The sequence below is a fragment of the Chiloscyllium punctatum genome, chromosome 23 (genome assembly GCF_047496795.1).
Source record: "Chiloscyllium punctatum isolate Juve2018m chromosome 23, sChiPun1.3, whole genome shotgun sequence".
Lineage (NCBI taxonomy): Eukaryota > Metazoa > Chordata > Chondrichthyes > Orectolobiformes > Hemiscylliidae > Chiloscyllium > Chiloscyllium punctatum.
In genome coordinates, this window is record NC_092761.1 from 90164167 (window position 1) to 90185827 (window position 21661).

The following is a 21661-nucleotide window of genomic DNA, read 5'->3' on the forward strand; positions in this document are numbered from 1 at the left end:
ATGCTCACATCCAAATCATTTATGTAAATGACAAGAAGTAGAGGGCCCAGCACTGATCCTTGTGGCACTCCACTGGTCACAGGCCTCCAGTCTGAAAACAACCCTCTACTACCACCCCCACCCTCTGTCTTCTACCTTTGAGCCAGTTCTGTATCCAAATGGCTAGTTCTCCCAGTATTCCATGAGATCAGTCTCCCATGGGGAACCTTGGCGAACGCCTTACTGCAGTCCATATAGATCACATCTACTATTCTGCCCTCATCAATCTTCTTTGTTACTTCTTCAACAAAACTCAATCAAGTTTGTGAGACATGATTTCCCACGTACAAACGCCATGTTGACTATCCCTAATCAGTCCTTGCCTCATTCCTGCTGAAGAGCTTATGCCCAAAATATCAATTCTCGTGCTCCTTGGATGATGCCTGACCTGCTGTGCTTTTCCAGCACCACATTCTCAACTCTGGTCTCCAGTATCTGCAGTCCTCACTTTCTCCTATCATTAAGAAGAAAATTCTTTCAGAATGACGATAATCTTGGATTAAATCCTCAAAAAAAACTGCAAGATCATTTTTACTTTCTTAACCTAATCTTCAGCCTGTCCCCATAGCCCTGAAATGTCCCAGTGCAGGCAATGGTTCCATGGAGAATGTTCACCATTCTTTTCCTCATGGGTATTGACTTTGAGTGCCTAACAGTGTCTGACCTTGCCCCATTGCATCGATGCACTTTCCAACCCTCCCCTGCCTAGCTTAAGGTATGATGTGCAGGAGCTGGTGTTGGACTGGGGTGGGTGAAGTTAAAAATCTCACAATGCCAGGTTATAGTCCAACAGGTTTATTTGGAAGCACTAGCTTAAGGTACTACTGAGACTAGTTGTCAATTCGGCCACTGTTCATCTCTCCTGAGCTCACTCAGTACAGAGTACATTACACACTCACAACTGCAGGTGAATTATTTGGCAGCTGATGCTTTTAACCCATTTGTAAATACAATCCTGAGTATATTTGTGTCTTATTTGATTATCCAAGTCCACTTTATAACTAGAAAGCCACAGAAAGTGATTTTTCAGAGGCCTGATGGAAAACGGGAAAGTGAATTTTTAAATTTGCTGAAGGTATTCTGTCAGAACAAGACTGAGAATGAGGGTCTGACTGAGTGGGACGAAGTTAATTGTAGTTAAAGGAAACTCAGTGTAAGAAATAGGAACAGGAGTAACCCATTCCACTACTAGAGTCTGTGCTGCTATTTGATAACAGGATGGTCTCTTACCTTCTGGCACTAGTCCCCTCCCCTCACCATCACCACCCCTATTTACAACCTGTTTAATAATGTATTTTCAATTGAGTATAGTTTGTAAATCGGGACACTCCCCAAAGATCACTGTCCCCATATTTAACATAATTTTAACATAGTTACAGAGTACGTTCATTCTATTTTAAACCCAAAATCGCACTTCCTGTCTAGTTGCTTGCTTGCTTGCTGACTGAAACCACACCCTCCTCACATGCACACCCTCTCACCTCCCTCTGCTGTCTACTCTCCCTCACTCCCCCTCGCCTCCCTACTCTGCCTCTCCCTCACTCCCCTCATGTCCCTGTTCTCCTCTCCCTCACTCCCCCTCACATCCTTCCTCTGCCTTTCCCTCCCTCACCTCCCTATGCTGTCTCTTCTCCCTCACTCCCTCTCACCTCCCTACTCTGCCTCTCCCTCTCACCTCCCTATTCTTCTTCTTCCTCACTCCCCCCTCACCTCCATATGCTGGCTCTCCCTCCCTTGCCTCCCTAGTCTGCCTTCCACTTGCTCTCCCCATTGCTTCCCTTTCTCTAACCCAGGCCTCACCACCACCCCCCCCCTTTCACCCTGTAACACTGTGCTCCCTTTGTGCTAGACTCTCTAGCCTGAGTGAGAAGCATGTCATCTTCTCTAGAGGTCTAAGCATTTTACAATATAGCAGTCAGTGATTTAGTGGTTGTCTTGAGGTCTGATTTGTTTTCTGGAGGTAGATAGTGTTTGCCTCACAGCAATGTTGGGAATATCGCTTCAGTAAAGGGTGAGCTGGTGTCAATGTGAGAAACTATACTCCGACTCCTGTGAACTCTATGGTGTGTATTTCAACTGAAACAGCGAACTAAATAACAGGCATGGATCTAATTGTTTCTCAGCTCTTCAGCATTTAATGATTTATTAAGGGTTTATTTTCTTTAAACGTTTCTCATTCATGAGCACGGTTACGGTTCTTGAGACAACCCATTTAAGGGGAGGGGGGGGGGCCCTTCTGATTATCAGTCCACCTTTTAGTGTGTCCTGGCAAAGACCCTCTGTTTCCAAGGGAGAAGGAAGCCTGCTATTCTCTTGTTGCTGCAACAGAACACCTTGTCAGTCTGCTTTCTGTTACAGCCTGCTGCATTGCAACATCTTCTGCATAATTAAGTTGTAAATTGTTCATGTGTGAACAATGATAAAAGATTGGGAAGAAAATAGCCCCATTGTCTTATTAACCCTGAAAGGAACAATCTGAAAACAATTCCCAGCAAGTGATGTTGGCATGAAACCAACATTAAATAAATCAAAGAACAATATGAAAAACAAAACCCCAATCCTATCTGGAGGAGACCAGTATGCCACACAGTGCCAGTTGTCATCATTTAGAAGTTTATTGATCAGCTATCGAATGAAGAATCCTTTCAATTCAGCCAGATACCAGGTAATTGTAAACTGGGAGCCCATTGCAAGCTATCCTCAAGATAACACTTACTCTCTGGTTCAACCTAAATAGAGTTTATGGAAACTTCTCTGAATCCTGAATCCTTTTTAAGTTTAGTCGGTACATTTACAATGACCTCACTAGGAACGGAGAACAGTGTACTATTAGCCCCAGTCTGATGAAGACTTTTCACTTGCTCTGAAGCACTGACAAAATAAATTCCCAGTTTCTTCCTGGGAATGTTTACTGCTTTTCTTCCTGACTCTGACTTTGAACATCAGCCGATCAATTAACCTACCCAATGTTCTCAAGCATGGACTTCCAATGGACCCTGGAGGATGTTAAAGCATCAGTGCATCTTCCTCATAAAACACAAACCTCAGTCACCGCGGCAGTACATGTCCGTGACTCAAATACTAAGGGAAGCTGCCTTGATTGAGTATAGTCACCTACAAGCACATAACCACAAGTCTAACCTCTCACCAAAGCCTGTCATTTTTGAAAGTCTTTTGCAGCATTTTTTTTTGTAAAGTGGTGATTATGTTTATATCCTCTTATCAAGAATGATTTTCTTTGACAACATAATACAACAATAACATCAGAGGTCTGAAATCTTGGTTTGTTAATAAATAGAAATTGACTCTGTTTTTCCAGAGCCAGAAATTGATTCCTGTATTTTTCTGCTTCATAGAAAAATGTTGGACTGGAGCAAGCAGCTTTATTACCAGAATGCTGCAGGAGAGTATAAATTGGGAATGTTTCAGGGGGAGCACAGAGTGCAGGTCTGTGTGTGCGTGTTCAATACAGATGATTCCCTTGAGGTATTCAGCTGTAATACCTGTTTACTGTGCTCATGATCTACAGTTTAATTTGGGTGATTTAATGCGAAGGCTCCAGAGTACATGAAACTGGATTCACCCACACACCCACAACTAAAATTTGACAAAATTGAGCTTCAGGAAGAATCCTTTCTGTGTGAAGTATGGATGGACTGGAATGGGAGCTGTGTCCTTCTGACCAGTCTCACTGTTAATGAGCTGGGCTGTTCAGTGCCTTTGAGATCCTTTCACAATTCAGTGATCAACTAATTAAAGACACAATGATCAGTTTAATTTTTCATCTGAAGCAGAATGTAGTCGGTCACCATTATTTTGTTTTTCTTTGACCATCACATTGCCTGAGTTACGGGAAAGTGGAAGTAATGGCAGTGGAATCTTGAACAAAGATTTTGATGATTTTATGAAATTCATGCACAATCTTTCCTTAACCATTCTGCTTTGGTCACACCACTCAATGTCTTCTATGTCATTGATATCCTTATTTTTAAAAATGTTAATTTACTCCAAGGTTTTGAATCAGTGTTCTCAATCAAGCTCTGAACCTGCAATTAATGAAGTCATGGCCAGTGTTGAACCCATTGAGGTAGTAAGAACAGAGGAAGTCCTCAACTACATGGCAAGACCTGGACAACAATCCAACTTGGACAGATAGGTAGCAGGTAACATTCACGCCAAATGAGTCCTGGACAAGAATCATCTCCAACAAGAGAGAATTGAATCATTGACCCTTGATGTTCCATGGCATTACCATCACGGAATCCCCACCATCAACATCCTGGGGGTTACCATTGACCAGAAACTTGGCTGGACTAGCCGTATACAATAACACAGTGGCTACAAGATCAGGTCAGAGGCTAAGAATCTTGCTGCAAGTAACTCACCTCCTGACTCCCCAAAGCCTGTCCACCATCTACCATTTGGAGGGTGATGGAATATTCCCCACTTGCTAGGATGGGTGCAGCTCCAACAACACTCAAGAAGCTTGACATCATCCAGGATAAAGCAGTCTGCTTGATTGGCATCACACGTACCACCTTCAACATTCAGATCCTCAACACATTCAGTTGTACCAGTGTGCACCACCTCCAGTTTGTTTGATTTTTTTTGGTATCATGTACCAAATACAATGAAAAGTGTTTTGCATGCTGTACAGATCGTATCATACAAAGTACATCAGGGTAGCAGAACAGTGTACAGGATACGGTGTTACAGCCACTGAGAAGGTACAGAGAGCGCGAGAGATCAGAATAAACCTTTGAGAGGTTTGTTCAAAACAAAACAGCAGGGAAGAAGCTGTTCTTGAATCTGTTCTTAAGTGTATACAAGCCTTTATATCTTCTATCTGATGGAAGAGAGCATAGACAGGGTACAAAAGGTCTTTGATTATATTGGTTGCTTTCCCAAGTCAGCAGGAAGTATAGATGGAGTCATTGGAAGCAAGGCTGGTTAGTGTGATGGACTGGGCTGTGTTCATTCTGGATTAGTGGTGCTGGAAGAGCACAGCAGTTCAGACAGCATCCAAGTAGCTTCGAAATCGACGTTTCGGGCAAAAGCCCTTCATCAGGAATAAAGGCAGTGGGCTGTGTTCATGACTGTCTGTAGTTTCTCACAGTTTTGGGAAGAGCATTTACCAAAACATGCTGTGATGCATCCAGATAGGATGCTTTCCATGGTGCGTCAAGAAAAATAAATGAGTCATTGTGGACAGGCTGAATTTCCTTAGCCACCTGAGGAAGTAGAGATGTTGTTGTGCTTTCTTGACTGCCTCATCGACATGTGTGGACCAGGACAGATTGTTGGTGATCATCACTCCCAGGAACCTGACAGTCACAACCAACTCCCCCTCAGTCCCATTGAGGCAGACAGGGACGTGCCCTCTACTCCATTTTCTGATGTCAGCTCCTTCATTTTGCTGACATTGATTGGTGTCTTTGCACCATGCCACTAAGCACTAATCTCTTTATCACCGCTTTCTCTCCCCCCCCCCCCCCCACCACCACACCCATGTCATGTGAGTGTGTAGGTGTCAGACACAGTAAAAGACACAAGTGTACAAATCTTTATTCATTTTCCAACAGCACGAAAAGAAATACCCAAGTGGCCAGTGATAAGTTGTGCCCTTCACATCAAAGGGCAATGCTGTGTGAACTAATCTCTTTATTCTGTCCCATCGTTTTTTGAGATCCGACCTACAATGTTGACGACATCAGCAAACTTGTAAATGCAGTTGGGGTGGAATTTGACGCCACAGTCATGAATGTGTAGGGAGTATAGTAAGGGGTTGAGGACGCAGCCTTCCCGGGGCACCAGTGTTGAGGATTATGGTGGAAGAGGTCTCGTCTATCCTTTCTGATTGTGACCTATAGGTCAGGAAGTTGATGATCAAGTTACAGAGGAGGGAGCTGAGACCTAGGCATCAAGAGTTTAGAGATGAGTTTTTTTTCACAAGATGCAGGGCGATAACTCACCAGGCTTCTTTCAATAGCGCCTTCCAAATGCGTGACTTCCAGTGCCTGGAAGGGCACAGACATGCTTCCAAACTGGATACTGTCCTGGCCTGAAGCTATGTCACTGTTCCTTCCTTGGTGCTGGTTAAAGATCCAGGACCATCTACACCACATGGATTGCAACTCAGCAACATCTCCCTGGGAACAGTTAGGGATACTCACATCCCCGAAACAAATGGAAAAGTAACAACCAGGAGAATTGATTCGAAAACAATATGCATACTGATCAACAGTAAATAACATGGTGGGCCAATATATTAAAAACACAAAAGGTACAAATCTGTCACTGTAGGGCTGTGGTTATTGTAGTGGGGCAGATTCTAATCTCAGTGACTGCAGAGCTGGTGTATATTAATACTTCTATACTTTTAAGAATTCTCAGCATTTCAGAGAAAGCAAGGATTACATTCGCAGAACTGCAGGTGAGCGTGACTATTAACAGAACTGCACGTGTACAGATCTATCATACCTTGTCCGAATCCCTATAAACTAATTTCAGACTGTAAAATTAGCCCAGCTTGCACAGTCTATCCATGTAACTTCTGAAAAATTGCTATTTTACTCAGTAATTGGTTTAATACGTTTAGGAATTCAGGCCCAGCACTCAGAGGTATTCCTACTGTGCACTGTTATAAGGGAACTCTTGGCATGAAAAATAATGAATAATTACCTGGAAACATGGAGAAAACAGCCGCACAGCTCCAAGAATAGATTAATTTTGTCTTGTGAGCATACATTGTTGATCTGAGTATTTCATTACTGGACTCCAAGGCAGGCTGAGGGCTAATTAATGTGATATACCTCCAGGGGCTTGTTGCATATAAACACAAAGGTTGATTTTCATAGCGTAACCCTGATTTGTCTACAATGTAGCTTTTGGATCAGGCAGTAATCTACTTGGAATCACTTAGATCTTTCTAACGAAATCACAAACCTGTCACAGGCAGCAGCTGTGGATAATGTATGCACAATTTAAAATGTTAAAAAGGACAAGATTCACACTACACACGATCTGCTTTGGTTTCGCGTCCTAGTTGCTGCACCTCTGTGTATTCACAGCAACAGGGAATCTTGGTAAAAGTTGATCAGATATGTTAAACAAACATAACCGTGTAGAGTGATTGTAATCGTGTTGAATAATGAATTGTAATAGTCCATCATTATATAATTAGTTGTAATCAGTATTCAGTGATTAATAATCTGCTGCTGAAATGATTCAGAGTGCTGTAAATAACATGGTAATCAATAGGAGAAAAGTCCTTTTGTGTTTGTGGTCATTTGGATTTTTCAGGATGGTTGAAAGGGAATGTGGAGCAATGTTGCTGGAACCTGTTCAAATCATCAGTTGTTTAATTCACCAGATATATGTGCTTGCCATAGAAATGGATGTTAATGCCCAGGCTTGTATATTGGGCAGCAGCTGTAGTGGCATTTGAACAAAATGGTTTCAGGCTCATTGCTGAATTGGAAATAATTGCACACTTGTTGTCTATCTGACTGCTGCCTGTCGTCACGGCAATGGCTGAACCATACAGTTAACATGTTGGACTGTGTGTGCTCCTACTCATGGCTCTCCCTCAAACTGGTTGTGAAGCGCCATGGATCATATTTTGTAAGATGCTTGTCTGAAGATGGTGTTATGAGAACCAGCTATGGTCACTGCTGGGCAACTCAGACAGTAATACAGCTTGATAGTTTCTTTTTGTTTTTTGTAACAAGGTATACTGAAATACAGGCACACAGTGCTGCAGATTTTGGTTTAATTGTGCAAAGAATTGATAAAATAGAATAAAGTAAATTATTTAAATCTGAAACAATTTGAATGATTTTGAAACGCAGACAACATCAAATCCCATCTATGCTGGCACCGTTATGTTACAGAACTCCGACACCAGAGAGACTTCACTCCTCTATGAGAGCTGTCAGTTTAATTTAAGTATTTCTTCCAATTCTCAATCTTGAGAGTCTGGTAGCCCTTTCCTTGATTAGTCACTTAACTGATTATAGACTTTCTCCGTTTCAAAACACTCTTCAGGATTCAAGACAAACACTTCCACTCTGAAGCTTTCTAACTAAAATTGTTACACTGTGTAATGTTCTCCTAGCTTTTCTGAATAACTTTCTCTAGGAGAAACTGCTTGATAGATCTAACTTCAACCAATATTTCTGCAAACCAAAAATAACAGCTTTCTAATCTATGGGCTCTTACCCAAACACAGCAAGAATCCTGATCCTTCTAAACTGAAAATAAGGTAATATTCCTCAAACATTTTTTTTGCCTTAAAACTCTCCCATCACAACCCAATTTACATCACCACCCCAAGAACTCCTTCACTCACACATGCTTAAACAGGGGCTAAGTGTTGCCATGGTGATATTGTCACTGACCAGAACCTGGATTTGAATCCTGCTATCACAGGTAGTGGAACTTGAACCTAATAAAAGTCTGTATTGAGAGTCTAATGATGACCATGTCAATTGTTGCTTTTCTTTTTAAAAAAAATGTAATTCACTAATGACCTTTAGTGAAGGAAATCTTCCATTCTTAACCAGTTCGGCCTACAGCAATAAGCTGACTATCAATAAAAATCCTAGCCGGTGATGTCTATGTCCTTTGAAAGAATGGGAGATAAAAAGGCTCCTGAAATACTTACAAGTTAGTCTTTAAATCCCCTTTTTTTTATTGTTAAATTCTCTTGTGGGACATGAGTCACCCTCCAATAATGAAATTAAAATGTGTGTGTGTGTGTGTGTATTTTTATCTATAATATAATTTTCCGTTGCAAGTAGCTTGATGGGTGACACTGTCGCTTCGTCCCTGTGAAGATACGATGTTCAAATCCCATCCTCGGAATAGGACTGCATTATGCAGGCTGAGATATCCGAGCAGTATCTAAAGGAATGTACCACTCTCTGAGAAGCTAGCCTTTGTCTGAACCAGCTGTCAGCCAGTACAAGTAGACACAAAAGATACCATGACACTTTTGAAGAGGAACAACTGGGTTTTCCCAGTGTCTTCGCCAATGTTTGTTCTTCAACATATTGTCTAGCTATCACCATTGTTAACAGCTAACCCGAGAATGCAACTTTTTTAAAAAAAGGGTTTTGTGATTTACACATGAAAGAAGTGAAACTATCACTGTATTCTAACAGATGAAAGTCTTAACAGACAATCAATTTTTCAATGTATAATTTCAGTCACATCACACTGTAAGTTTTTGCTATAAATTCTGTGTTACGATCGAGCCTTCCACTATCACCTGATGAAGGAGCATCGCTCCGAAAGCTAGTGTGTCCAATTAAACCTGTTGGACTATAACCTGGTGTTGTGTGATTTTTAACTTTCTTCAACCAACACCACCAAAAAACAGGATACTTGAACCTATGATTTCTATTGATGAGATTTGATTGGTTAAAGCTAGTTGCAAAGTGAAATCGGCTGGGAAGTACTCTGGGCATCGCAGGAATGTAAAAGGTGCTAAACCAGATACAAGTTCGTTCTTTTAAATTGCTACAATATTTTGAGTGACTGTATGCATGTGATATCTTTGATTAGATAATTGACCAGTTTGTAATAAGATCACATTGTTGTAGTTTTTCAGGCCCAGACGGTGATTGTGGACGACAGTGTGTCTGGATTTATTGGAACCAATGTGACTTTGAGCTGCACCTTCACAAACAACAATCCCAACATCAAAATCACTCAAGTCACATGGCAAAAGGCAACCAATGGGTCGAAGCAAAATATTGCTATTTTTCATCCAACTATGGGGGTCTCAGTCTTGCCTCCCCACAAAGGCAGGGTGTCTTTTAAGAAGCCATCACTGGATGATGCAACAATCCAGTTGTTCAACTTAGAGCTGTCAGACGAAGGTGTCTACATCTGTGAGTTTGCAACCTTTCCGACGGGAAATCGAGAGAGCCAGGTTAATCTCACAGTTTTTGGTAAGTGTTTATTTAAATCAGATACTCTATAAATAATGTTCTATCTGGTGTTTACAGTGTGTGGGGGGAACTGCCCTTAGAAATCCTGAACTCTTAACTAATAATCCAGGCATTGAGTTGACGTCTTATGTGTTTATTGGAGCTATTTGAATTCAGTTTATGAAAGAAAGTCTGGAATAAAAATCAGTAAAACTGAGCACAAGACTCGTTTGATGTAAAAGCCAAATAAGAAAACCCATGGGCCTCCTTAACAGGTCCACGTGGTTCCAGTTCTGCACCCATATGGTTACTCCCTAACATGCCTGTGTTGCAAAAATTGCGTTTTTCCTTGTAATGGAGAGTTAAGTGAACACTGAGTCCCACCCTCTCAACAATATCAGTTCAAGCAAAATACTGAAGTACTTGCTCTGACTGCAACATGAAAGTGTCCTCACATCCCCCAAATCATGTTGTTGGCCTACAGTGCAACTTCCACACAGCATCCACAAACATATGTCTTTATCAACGCAAGGATGTATTACTGGGATTTGCTTTGTATGTTGAGCACAGAAACATGGTTTGGCCAACACCATTCATACCAGTGCTTATGCTGCACTTGAGTTTCTCACATCCCTCTTCATCAGACCTCAGGCTGCACCCAGGAAGACCCAGTAAACAGTAAAGAAATAAGGAGTAAATCATCTGTTTTGTAATGTCGATTGAGGGGTCAATACATTTTCCCTGGTCCTCTTTGAAATAGTGCAATAGAATCTTTGGCCTTTGAAGGCCATAAGTTGTCCAAATCCACAAGAAAGGCCTCCGCTTAACATCTCATCTGTAAGGGGGCCTCACAATGTGATCAGAACTACACTGAAGTGTCTGTTTTGATTGCTGTGCTCAACTCCTAGACTAAGACTTCAATCCTCAACTTCAGCTTCCAAGCTCAGACCTACATAGCCAGGACAGACACTGGGAGAATGCTTCAGAAAGGTTCAGTGTCATTTCAACAATCATTGTAAATTTTAGTTGTAATTATTTAGCACATCTCTAAAGATCAATACACACACTCAGCTAGACCATCAGCGTGCATGTCCTTGACAGTTACTCGTTAATATCAATGTTTCAATTCACTTTGGCCATTTACATTTGTCAGCAACTCCCACAATGATGTGACACATGGTTATTAGATAGTTACGGGTGTGATAACTAGCAGCATGTTTCGGTTTCATTGGAAAGATTGCCTGAAAGGCAAAAGTTCTTATGAAAGGGTCATCCCAACTTTCCCCCATCTCCATGGCTGCTGTCTAATCTGCAAAATGTTCATAGTATTTTGCAACAATTATAGATGATACTATCCTGGATTATTGCAGTGTGAGAGATTCTGGAACTGTCAATAATTGCTGCCTTATTTGGTGTTAATTGGCTTCAGTTAAATATTGAATATTTTTCAAATACTTAATTTTTGATAAAATCTAACCAACAGTAAATTATATTTCTCCTCAGTGCTCAGGCTCTGTATTTATTCAGAGTCACTTAACTCAGGTCAGATCATTGTACACAGCTCATTACTAAATCTAATTTTCATGAACAACATCTCAGGTCATAATAAGGAGTCTGAAATGATCATATTTGGTGAAGGTAAGCTAGAAAGGAGCTCAGGCCAGCTGTTGGAACATGAATTTATTAGTGACTGTTTATCCAATCAGCAATTCGGGAACCCAAAGAACGGCAAGAATATGGAACTGGTTCAGTTGGTCAGATGGTGTAAACATATTTAACGGCAGGTTAGAAGAAATACACGAGGAAGGAATGGAAGGAATAGAATAGAAGGATCTGAAAAATTCTCCCAGTGTCTGTCCTGGCTATGTAGGTCTGAGCTTGGAAGCTGAAGTTGAGGATTGAAGTCTTAGTCTAGGAGTTGAGCACAGCAATCAAAACAGACACTTCAGTGTAGTTCTGATCACATTGTGAGGCCCCCTTACAGATGAGATGTTAAGCTGAGGCCTTTCTTGTGGATTTGGACAACTTATGGCCTTCAAAGGCCAAAGATTCTATTGCACTATTTCAAAGCGGAGCAGGAAAAATGTATTGACCTCTCAATCGACATTACAAAACAGATGATTTACTCCTTATTTCTTTACTGTTTACTGGGTCTTCCTGAGTGCAGACTGCTTGTTATTTTCTACAGGTAGCTACACTATTCGCTGTAAATTATTATGGGTAAGTGCTTTATGAGTGCAGGTCTTTCTTTTATAACATTGAACTAACTGCACAAAGGCTGGTATCACTTCACCAAGTTGACTGTTATTTATTTGTGCACAGTACAGCCGTTGTAGCCAGCCAGCTTGCAGTCCCTGAACTGTCCCTTAACAGTCCCCTTTTTCCTGATTGGACCAGATTAACAACCTTGTAGTCAGTGAGGTCCGCCTGCTTCTAATCACTGTAAATACAGGCGAGAAATGCTGTATCCGAATTCCTGGTATACAACAGTTTTAATCAATTGAACAGCTGTGTAATCCTGCCATTAGATGATTGTCTCTGCATCTCACTTTCTCACACGGTTGTAACCTTGTTCTGGAGCTGCCACCTCCAGGCTTGGATGACCATTGAAAATGTGGCTGTTGGAAGATGTTCTTTTAGAGGGGAATTTCCTCCTTCAGCAGTAGATTCTCCACCAGCACAACATTCAAGACATGCAGTGATTTGTGCTAGAATATCCGCACTGTGTAACAGTGCAGCTCCAGTCATGTTGTGCTTCACTCAACACCATTAGAGTTGATTCTTAGAATGGATGCCAAATCTAGTCCCGTGGATGAATGTGGCTGGGAATCTAGTCCTGTGGATGAATATGGTTGAGAATGTAGTCCCGTGGATGAATGTGGCTGGAAATCTAGTCCTGTGGATGAATGTGGCTGGGAAGATTAATCTCTACGCCATTGCTTCCTCCAAAATACCTGAAACCCGTGCTTCATTAACCTATGTATCTTCATTTCCGATTTCTTGGTCAATGTACAATCTGAGCCTCTCTTCCATCAACATTGCTTTTCTGGTGACAAATGCTGCAAAATGAGATGACATCATTAATGTTGCCTCTTTTTATATTGTGATTGATTGTGCTGTACTTGAATGTCAGTTCAGATTACGGCTGATGGTTTATGTCTCTCTCCATCTGGCAGCTCTGCTTCGTTGTTTGTATGTCTCTTTCACTGTCCCTGTGTGTGTGTGTGTTGCTCTGTGTTTAATTGCTGTGCATTTTAATGTCTCTCCCTTTCTTATTCTCAGTGTTTTTTTTGCGTGTTCCACCTCCCTTCTCATAGAATAAAGAATAGTACTGCAAAGGAACAGGCTCCCCAGCCTTCAGTGTTTGTGCTGACCGTGATGCTATTCTAAACTCATACTGTCTGCCTGCACACAGTCCGTATCCCGCTATTCCCTGCCTGTTCATATGTCTGGCTAAATACCTCTTAAACATTTTAAATGTGTGTTTGACTTTACTCAATCATGGGGTTTCTAGATGACTAGTCCACTATGTCAGTGCCTCTGTGTTGCTCTCTCCATGTGTGAATTGACTGCTCTCACCATTTTCTTCACTGACTTTCCCTCCAGTTCCCTTCTCTGTCTTAATATCTCCTCCCTCCCACCCCCCCCAACCTGTGCTGATGTCTCTCTCATCCCCTCAGCCCTCCCCAGTTCCTTCGTTTCTCCACCTCTTCTCTCTGCCCCTCCTCACTCGCTCTGTCTTTCCAACACGAAAATGATTTATTTGTGCTTTTTAAATATTGCGCTTGTTGAGATTAGATTAGTTGCATTGTTTATATGACACTAATAACAGCTGTAGGGAACATGTAAATGTAAATTATAATGTTAGGTTTCTATTCCCTCTCTTCAGAGTGTGTTATTATTACCTTGGCAGTTTCAACTATAGCTATGCACATTTCTTGATCAATTTGCACTGGCTCTGGTGCAATTTATAAATTGATGGTAAAAGGTGGGTGACTTTTAATGTTTCCAGTCAAAGTTGTTAACTGGTAATGACAGAGGATCCTAAGCCAACCCAAAAAACAAGTTCTGTTCAGAATTAACCTGCATTGACCAATTTATACAGAGCAGCATCATGTACGTTGTATGTAAGCTACACCGTGTTATGCATTCAGATTCATGAAGTCCTCCAGTCCTCACCTTATCCAGGTCAGCAAATGACTTTGTTTGTTTGTTTCTTTGTTTCTCTCTCACTAAACTCAATAGGGAAAGCACAAAAAATAGGCCACTTGAATCAATATTTTGTCAGTGAATGATGGAGCTGGGAAAGGTTCCTGTGTCTGAGTGATACAGTGAGAGAGTCCAGAGGATTGTGTGTGTGTGTGTGGGCAGTAATTCAGTGAAGACTGCCTTCAATTTGTAGCGTTACGAATAAAAGAAAACCTTGTGTTTTGAATAGTACATTTCACAGCCACCACCTTAGAGCCAATGAAGTACTTTTGCAGTCTAATTTCTGTTGGAATATAGGAAATGCAGGAGTCAATCTGAGTTCAGTAAGATCCCACACAAACCATTGTGATAATCTTCACCTAATCCTATTTCTGCAATGCTGTTTGAGAGATGAACAACACCAGCAAGGATTACCCTGCTCTTCCTCAAGATGGCCGTGCTATTTTTTATATTCATCCACTGAGGCAGTTTGGGGCTTTAGTTTGAGGTCTCATCTGAAAGATAGTATCTCTGACAGTATGACAGTCCCTCAGTATTGCATTGGAGTGTTCACATTAACTGTTCTGTCCAGACCCTGAAGTGGGACTTAACCCAGACAAGACTGCTACCCACCAAGCTCTGACTGATACTTACACTTGTTTGACATGGAGGGGGAGGAGGGTTGTCTCAGATCATCACCTGAATTGGCTTTGCAAATCCTGTCCATTGGTAATCTATCCCTACAGTTCGTTGGATGTTTTGTGGACAGATGGTCTGTCTCTATGCTGTAAATTCTATTGTGTTTAAAAGTCATCTGTATAACTGTAGCTGCCAAATGAGAGAAAGCAGCTGTCTGTATCGGTCCCTGATTGAGGCCTTGTACTATAAAACAGCATCTGACATCAACCAAAATAAGGACAGTCAGGCACTTGGTTGGAGCACGGCAGCAAATCATCTCCGCAGTGTAGCTAAGAACAAAACACAGATAATCCACGGAAGAGTGCATCCTGACATTCGTTCACAGTCAGAGGATGGAAACACATTTAGTCTTTCATTAGGAAACTGGTGGCCATAAATCATTTGTTTTGCATGACAATGAGATGGGGCGGGTTGGGTTTGGGCCTCTTGGCTTCTCAGCTCCTCATTTGTGCTGTGCATGCAGATCAGTCCTTGGAGATTATTTCAAAGAATTTAAACAGAAAAATGCAAAGACATGCTTCCTGCTCCAATTGTGATCCTGTTAATAGAATCTAGTCATAAGTCTGTCTCCCCCATTTCTTTCTGAAATCTACACGGGAGAATTGCTGCCCTTTCTTATTTATCTCAGGAATGTGAGTATTACACTCGAGGCCATTATTTATTTCCTTTGAGAAGCTGTTTTCTTAATGTTGTGGCAGCATAGTTTATCTTCAGTTGACAATGCAGCTTATTGAGACACCTCCATCTAGACATTTAGCCTCACTCCATCTGAATCATCAAAAACCAGTGTGCCCTTGGTGGGAGTTTGGCCTGTGCTGAAATGCAAATACAGGATTTAATGCCCAAGCCCAGTCTGTTGGATTAGATTGTTTCAATAATATGTGGGCCCTGAATTCCTGACTGATTACTCCGAATGGGATTGTTCCAGGTCTCAACCAGTGAGATATTATTTTAAAATCTTTTTGCCTGAATGTGGATCTGCTACTGCAGATCCCAGATTCAGAAACTGGGAACCACTGATGGTCACCTTTTCAGCTCAGTCTATCTGCCCAACGTTACCCCCAGCCAGTCAACTCACTTCAAGTCTCTCGCTCTGTCACTCCACTCTACTTTGTTAATTCACTCATGGAGCATGGGCACTGCTGACTCAGCCAGCGTTTATTGCCCATCCCTAGTTGTCCCTTGAGAAGGTGGGGGTGAGCTGCCTTCTTGAACTGCTGCAATCCATGTGCTGTAGGTAGACCCACAATGCCTAGATTTTGACCCAGCGACACTGAAGGAATGGCAATGTATTTCCAAGTCAAGATGGTGAATGGTTTGGAGCGGAACCTCCTGGTAGTAGTGTTCCTATGTATCTGCTGCCCATGTCCTTCTGGTTGGAAGTGGTCATGGGTTTGAAGTGCTGACTAAGGATCTTTGGTGAATTTCTGCAGTGCATCTTGTAGGTAATACACACTGCTGTCACTGAGCATCAGCGGTGGAGGGAGTGGATGTGGTGCCAGTCAAGCAGGCTGCTTTGTCCCGGATGATGGCAACTTTCTTGAGTGTTGTTGGAGCTGCACCCATCCAGGCAAGTCGAAGGAATTCCATCACATCCTTGACTATTGCCTTGTAGACGGTGGACACTGGGGAGTCAGGAGGTGAGCTCTTGCTGCAGGATTCCCAAACTCTGGCCTGACCTTGTAGCCACAACATTTAAGTCCAGTTGAGCTTCTATCCAATCTTAACCCCCAGGATGTTGATAGTGGGGGATTCAACAATGGTAGTACCATCTAATGCCAAGGAACCATATAGATTCCCTTTTGTTGGAAGTGGAATTTGCCTGGCATTTGTGTGACAGTGAATGTACCCGACAACGTAACCAGCCCAAACCAAGATATTGTCCAGGTCTTACTTCATTTGGACATGGACTGCGTCAGTATGTGAGGAGTCACGATTGGGGCTGAACATTGTTCAGTCCACTTTTGACCTTATCGGTGGGATGGTCATGGATGAAGCAGTTAAAGATGATTATGCCGAGGACACTGCAGTGATAGCGTCCCCTTCTCTGGGCCAGGAGGCCTGGAGTCCAGCCTCAACAGCTCCAAACATATGTAGTCACAAAGTCTGAACAGGTTGATTAGGAACTCCTGCAGTGATGTCCTATCATTGAGATGAATGCTCTCCAATAGCCACGACATCTTCCTCTGTCAGGAATGACTCCAAACAATTTTCCTCTGATTCCCATTAGAGTCATAGAGATGTACAGCTCGGAAACAGACCCTTCGGTCCAACTCGTCCATGCCGATCAGATATCCTAACCCAATCTAGTCCCACCTATCAGCATCTGGCCCATATCCCTCCACACCCTTCCTATTCTTATACCCATCCAGATGCCTCTTAAATATTGTAATTATACCAGCCTCCACCACTTCCTCTAGCAGCTCATTCCATACACGTACCACCTTCTGCGTGAAAAAGTTGCCCCTTAGGTCTCTTTTATATCTTTCCCCTCTCACCCTAAATCTATGCCCTCTATTTCTGGACTCACCGACCCCAGGGAAAAGATTTTGTCTATTTACCCTATCCATGCCCCTCATGATTTTACAAACCTCTATAAGATCACCCCTCAGTCTCCGACGCTCCAGGGAAAACAGCCCCAGCCTGTTCAACCTCTCCCTCGAGCTCAAATCCTCCAACCCCTTGTAAATCTTTTCTGAACCCTTTCAAGTTTCACAACATCTTTCCAATAGGAAGGACACCAGAATTGCATACAATATTCCTGATTTGGAGATGCCAGTGTTGGACTGGGGTGTACAAAGTTATAAATCACTAAAAAAACCGGTTTATAGTCAAATAAGTTTATTTGGAAGTACCAGCTTACTGAGCGCTGCTCCTTCATCAGGTGGCTGTAGCACCAAGTGCTTCCAATTAAACCTGTTGGACTATAACCTGGTGTTGTATGATTTTTAATGCAATATTCCAACAGTGGCCTAACCAATGTCCTGTACAGCTGCAACATGACCTCCCAACTCCTGTACTCAATACTCTGACCAATAAAGGAAAGCATACCAAACACCTTTACTATCCTATCTACCTGCGATTCCACTTTCAAAGAGCTATGAATCTGCACTCCAAGGTCTCTTTCTTCAGCAACACTCCCCAGGACCTTACCACTAAGTGTATAGGTCCTGCTAAGATTTGCTTTCCCAAAATGCAGTACCTCACATTTATCTAAATTAAGCTCCTTCTCCCATTTCTCAGCCCATTAGCCCATCTCGTCAAGATCCTGTTGTAATCTGAGATGACCTTCTTCGCTGTCCACTACACCTCCAAATTTGGTGTCATCTACAAACGTACTAATTATACTCTTATGCTCGCATCCAAATCATTTATATAAATGATGAAAAGTAGTGGACCCAGCACCGATCCTTGTGGCACTCCACTGGTCACAGGCCTCCAGTCTGAAAAACAACCCTCCACCACCACCCTCTCTCTTCTACCTTTGAGCCAGTTCTGTATCCAAATGGCTAGTTCTCCCTGTATTCCATGAGATCTAACCTTGCTAAACAGTCTCCCATGGGGAACCTTGTCGAACGCCTTACTGAAGACCGTATAGATCACGTCCACTGCTCTGCCCTCATCAATCTTATTACTTCTTCAAAAAACTCAATCAAGTTTGTGAGACATGATTTCCCACGCACAAAGCCATGTTGACTATCCCTAATCAGTCCTTTCCTTTCCAAAGACATGTACATCCTGTCTCTCAGGAGTCCCTCCAACTTGCCCACCACCGAGGTCAGGCTCACTGGTCTATATTTCCCTGGCTTGTCCTTACCGCCCTTCTTAAACAGTGGCACCACGTTATCCAACCTTCAGTCTTCCGGCACCTCACCTGTGACAATCGATGATAGAAATATCTCAGTAAGAGGACCAGCAATCACATCCCTAGATTCCCACAGAGTTCTAGCATACACCTGGTCAGCTCCTGGGGATTTATCCACCTTTACCCGTTTCAAGACATCCAGCACTTCCTCCTGTATAATATGGCCATTTTTCAAGATGTCACCATATATTTCCCTACATTCTATTATCATCCATGTCCTTTTCCACAGTAAAAACTGATGCAAAATATTCGTTTAGTACCTCCCCCATCTCTTGTGGCTCCATACAAAGGCTTCCTTGCTGATCTTTGAGGGGCCCTATTCTCTCCCCAGTTACCCTTTTGTCCTTAATGAGTTTGTAAAAACCCTTTGGATTCTCCTTAACTCTACTTGCCAAAGCTATCTCATTTCCCCTTTTTGCCCTCCTGATTTCTCTCTTAAGTATACTCCTACTACCTTTCTACTCTTCTAAGGATTCACTCGATCTATCCTGTCTATGCCTGGCAATGATCACAGCTGCCGCACATTTACCTTAGCCTTGGAGAGGGAAAGGCGCAGTTACCGAGGGAAGGTATTTAATCGGGGAAAAGGAAATTAAGATGCTATCAGACAGGATTTGGGAAGTACAGACTGGGAGCAATTCTTCCACAGAAAGGGCACAGCAGACACGTGGAGACTGTTTAAGGAGCAGTTGTTGCGAGTGATGCACAAATTTGTTCCTCTGAGACAGGCAAGATGGGGTAAGATTAAGGAACCTTGGATGATGAGCGGCACGGTGGCACAGTGGTTAGCACTGCTGCCTCACAGCGCCAGAGATCCGGGTTCAATTCCCGCCTCAGGCGACTAACTGTGTGGAGTTTGCACATTCTCCCCGTGTCTGCGTGGGTTTCCTCCGGGTGTTGCGGTTTCCTCCCACAGTCCAAAAAGATGTGCAGGTCAGGTGAATTGGCCATGCTAAATTGCCCGTAGTGTTAGGTAAAGGGTAAATGTAGTGGTATGGGTGGGTTGCGCTTAGGCGGGGCGGTGTGGACTTGTTGGGCCGAAGGGCCTGTTTCCACACTGTAAGTAATCTAATCTAATCTAATCTAATCTAATGAGGACAGAGGAACTTCTCGTCAAAAGGAAGAAGGCAACTTACGTAAGGTGGAGGAAGCAAGGATCTAGCACAGCTTTAGAGGATTATAGGCTTGCTAGAGAGGAGCCAGGAGGGGGCACAAAAAAGGCTTGGCAAGAAAGATTAGGGAGAACCCAAAGGCATTTTATTCATACGCGAGGAATAAGAGAATGATTAGGGAGAAGATAGGGTTGATCAGGGATAGTGTAGGGAACTTGTGTGTGGAGTCTGAGCAGATATGGGAAGCCCTAAATGAGGTTTTGCTTCAGTTTTCGCTAAGGAAAGGGAGGTTGTTGTGAATGAAAACTTTGAGGAGCTGGGATACAGTCCTGACCAGATCAAGATTGATGAAGTTGATGTGCTGGAAACTTTGGAAAACATTAAGATTGATAAGTCCCCAGGGCCAGACCAGATTTATCCTAGGCTGCTCCGGGAAGTGAGAAAGGAGGTTGCTAAGCTACTGGCGAGGATATTTGCCTCCTCACTCTCCACGGGAGTCGTACCAGAGGATTGGAAAGAGGTGAATGTTGTTCCTCATTTCAAGAAGGGCAATAGGGAAATCACTGGCAATCACAGACCAGTCAGTCTTACGTCTGTGGTCAGCAAAGTTTTGGAAAGAATTCTGAGGGATAGGATTTATGACTATTTGGCAAAGCATAGTGTGATTAAAGGCAGTCAGCATGGCTTTGTGAGGGGCAGGTCATGCCTCACAAATCTTATTGAGTTCTTTGAGGAGGTGACAAGACAGGTCGACGAAGGTCGAGCAGTGGATATGGTGTATATGGACTTCAGAGCTGAAAATGTGTTGCTGGAAAAGCGTAGCAGGTCAGGCAGCATCCAAGGAGCAGGAGAATCGACGTTTCAGGCATGAGCCCTTCTTCAGCCCTTCTTCGGCTCATGCCCGAAACGTCGAATCTCCTGCTCCTTGGATGCTGCCTGACCTGCTACGCTTTTCCAGCAACACATTTTCAGCTCTGACCTCCAGCATCTGCAGTCCTCACTTTCTCCTATATGGACTTCAACAAGGCATTTGATAAGGTTCCTTCTGGTAGGCTCATTCATAAAGTCAGGAAGTATAGAGTACAGGGAGATTTGGCTATCTGGATTCCGAATTGGCTGGCTGACATAAGGCAGAGAATGGCTGTAGATGGAAAGTATTCTGCCTGGAGGTCAGTGTTGAGTGGGGTCCCGCAGGGCTCTGTTCTTGGGCCTCTGCTCTTTGCAGTTTTTATAAATGACTTGAATGAGGAGGTTGAGGGGTGGGTTTAATAAATTTACAGATGACACAAAGGTTGGAGGTGTCGTTGATAGTATCGAGGGCTGTTGCAGGCTGCAGTGTGACATAGACAGGATGGCAGATGAGGTTCAACCTGGATAAATGCGAAGTGATGCATTTTGGAAGGTCGAACTCGACTGTTGAATATAGGATAAAGGCAGGATTCTTGGCAGTGTGGAGGAACAGAGGGATCTGGGTGTGCAAGTACATAGATCCCTCAAAGTTGCCACCCAAGTGGATAGGGTTGTTAAGAAAGCATATGGTGATTTGGCTTTCATTAACAGGGGGATCGAGTTTAAGAGCCGCGAGGTTTTGCTGCAGCTCTACAAGTCCCTGGTGAGACCACATTTGGAATATTGTATCCAGTTCTGGTCGCCCTACTATAGGAAAGATACAGAAATTTTGGAGAGGGTGCAAAGAAGGTTTACTAGGATGCTGCCTGGACTGGAGAGCTTGCCCTATGAAGAAAGGTTGAGTAAGCTCGGAGTTTTCTCTCTGGAGAGAAGGAGAAAGAGAAAGAGACCTGATTGAGGAATTCAAGATAATG

At 42.8% G+C, this 21661-nt stretch overlaps 1 protein-coding gene across 5 annotated transcripts in view; it reads left to right on the plus strand.

Moving 5' to 3' along the window:
- Positions 1 to 21661, plus strand: part of nectin1b (nectin cell adhesion molecule 1b) — a 541045-nt gene that overhangs the window by 122037 nt on the left and 397347 nt on the right. For all 5 annotated transcript variants that reach the window (XM_072593457.1, XM_072593460.1, XM_072593459.1 and 2 more), the window contains exon 2: positions 9645 to 9995. In XM_072593457.1, coding sequence (XP_072449558.1) covers positions 9645 to 9995 — 351 coding nt within the window. The remainder of the gene's footprint in view (positions 1 to 9644; positions 9996 to 21661) is intronic.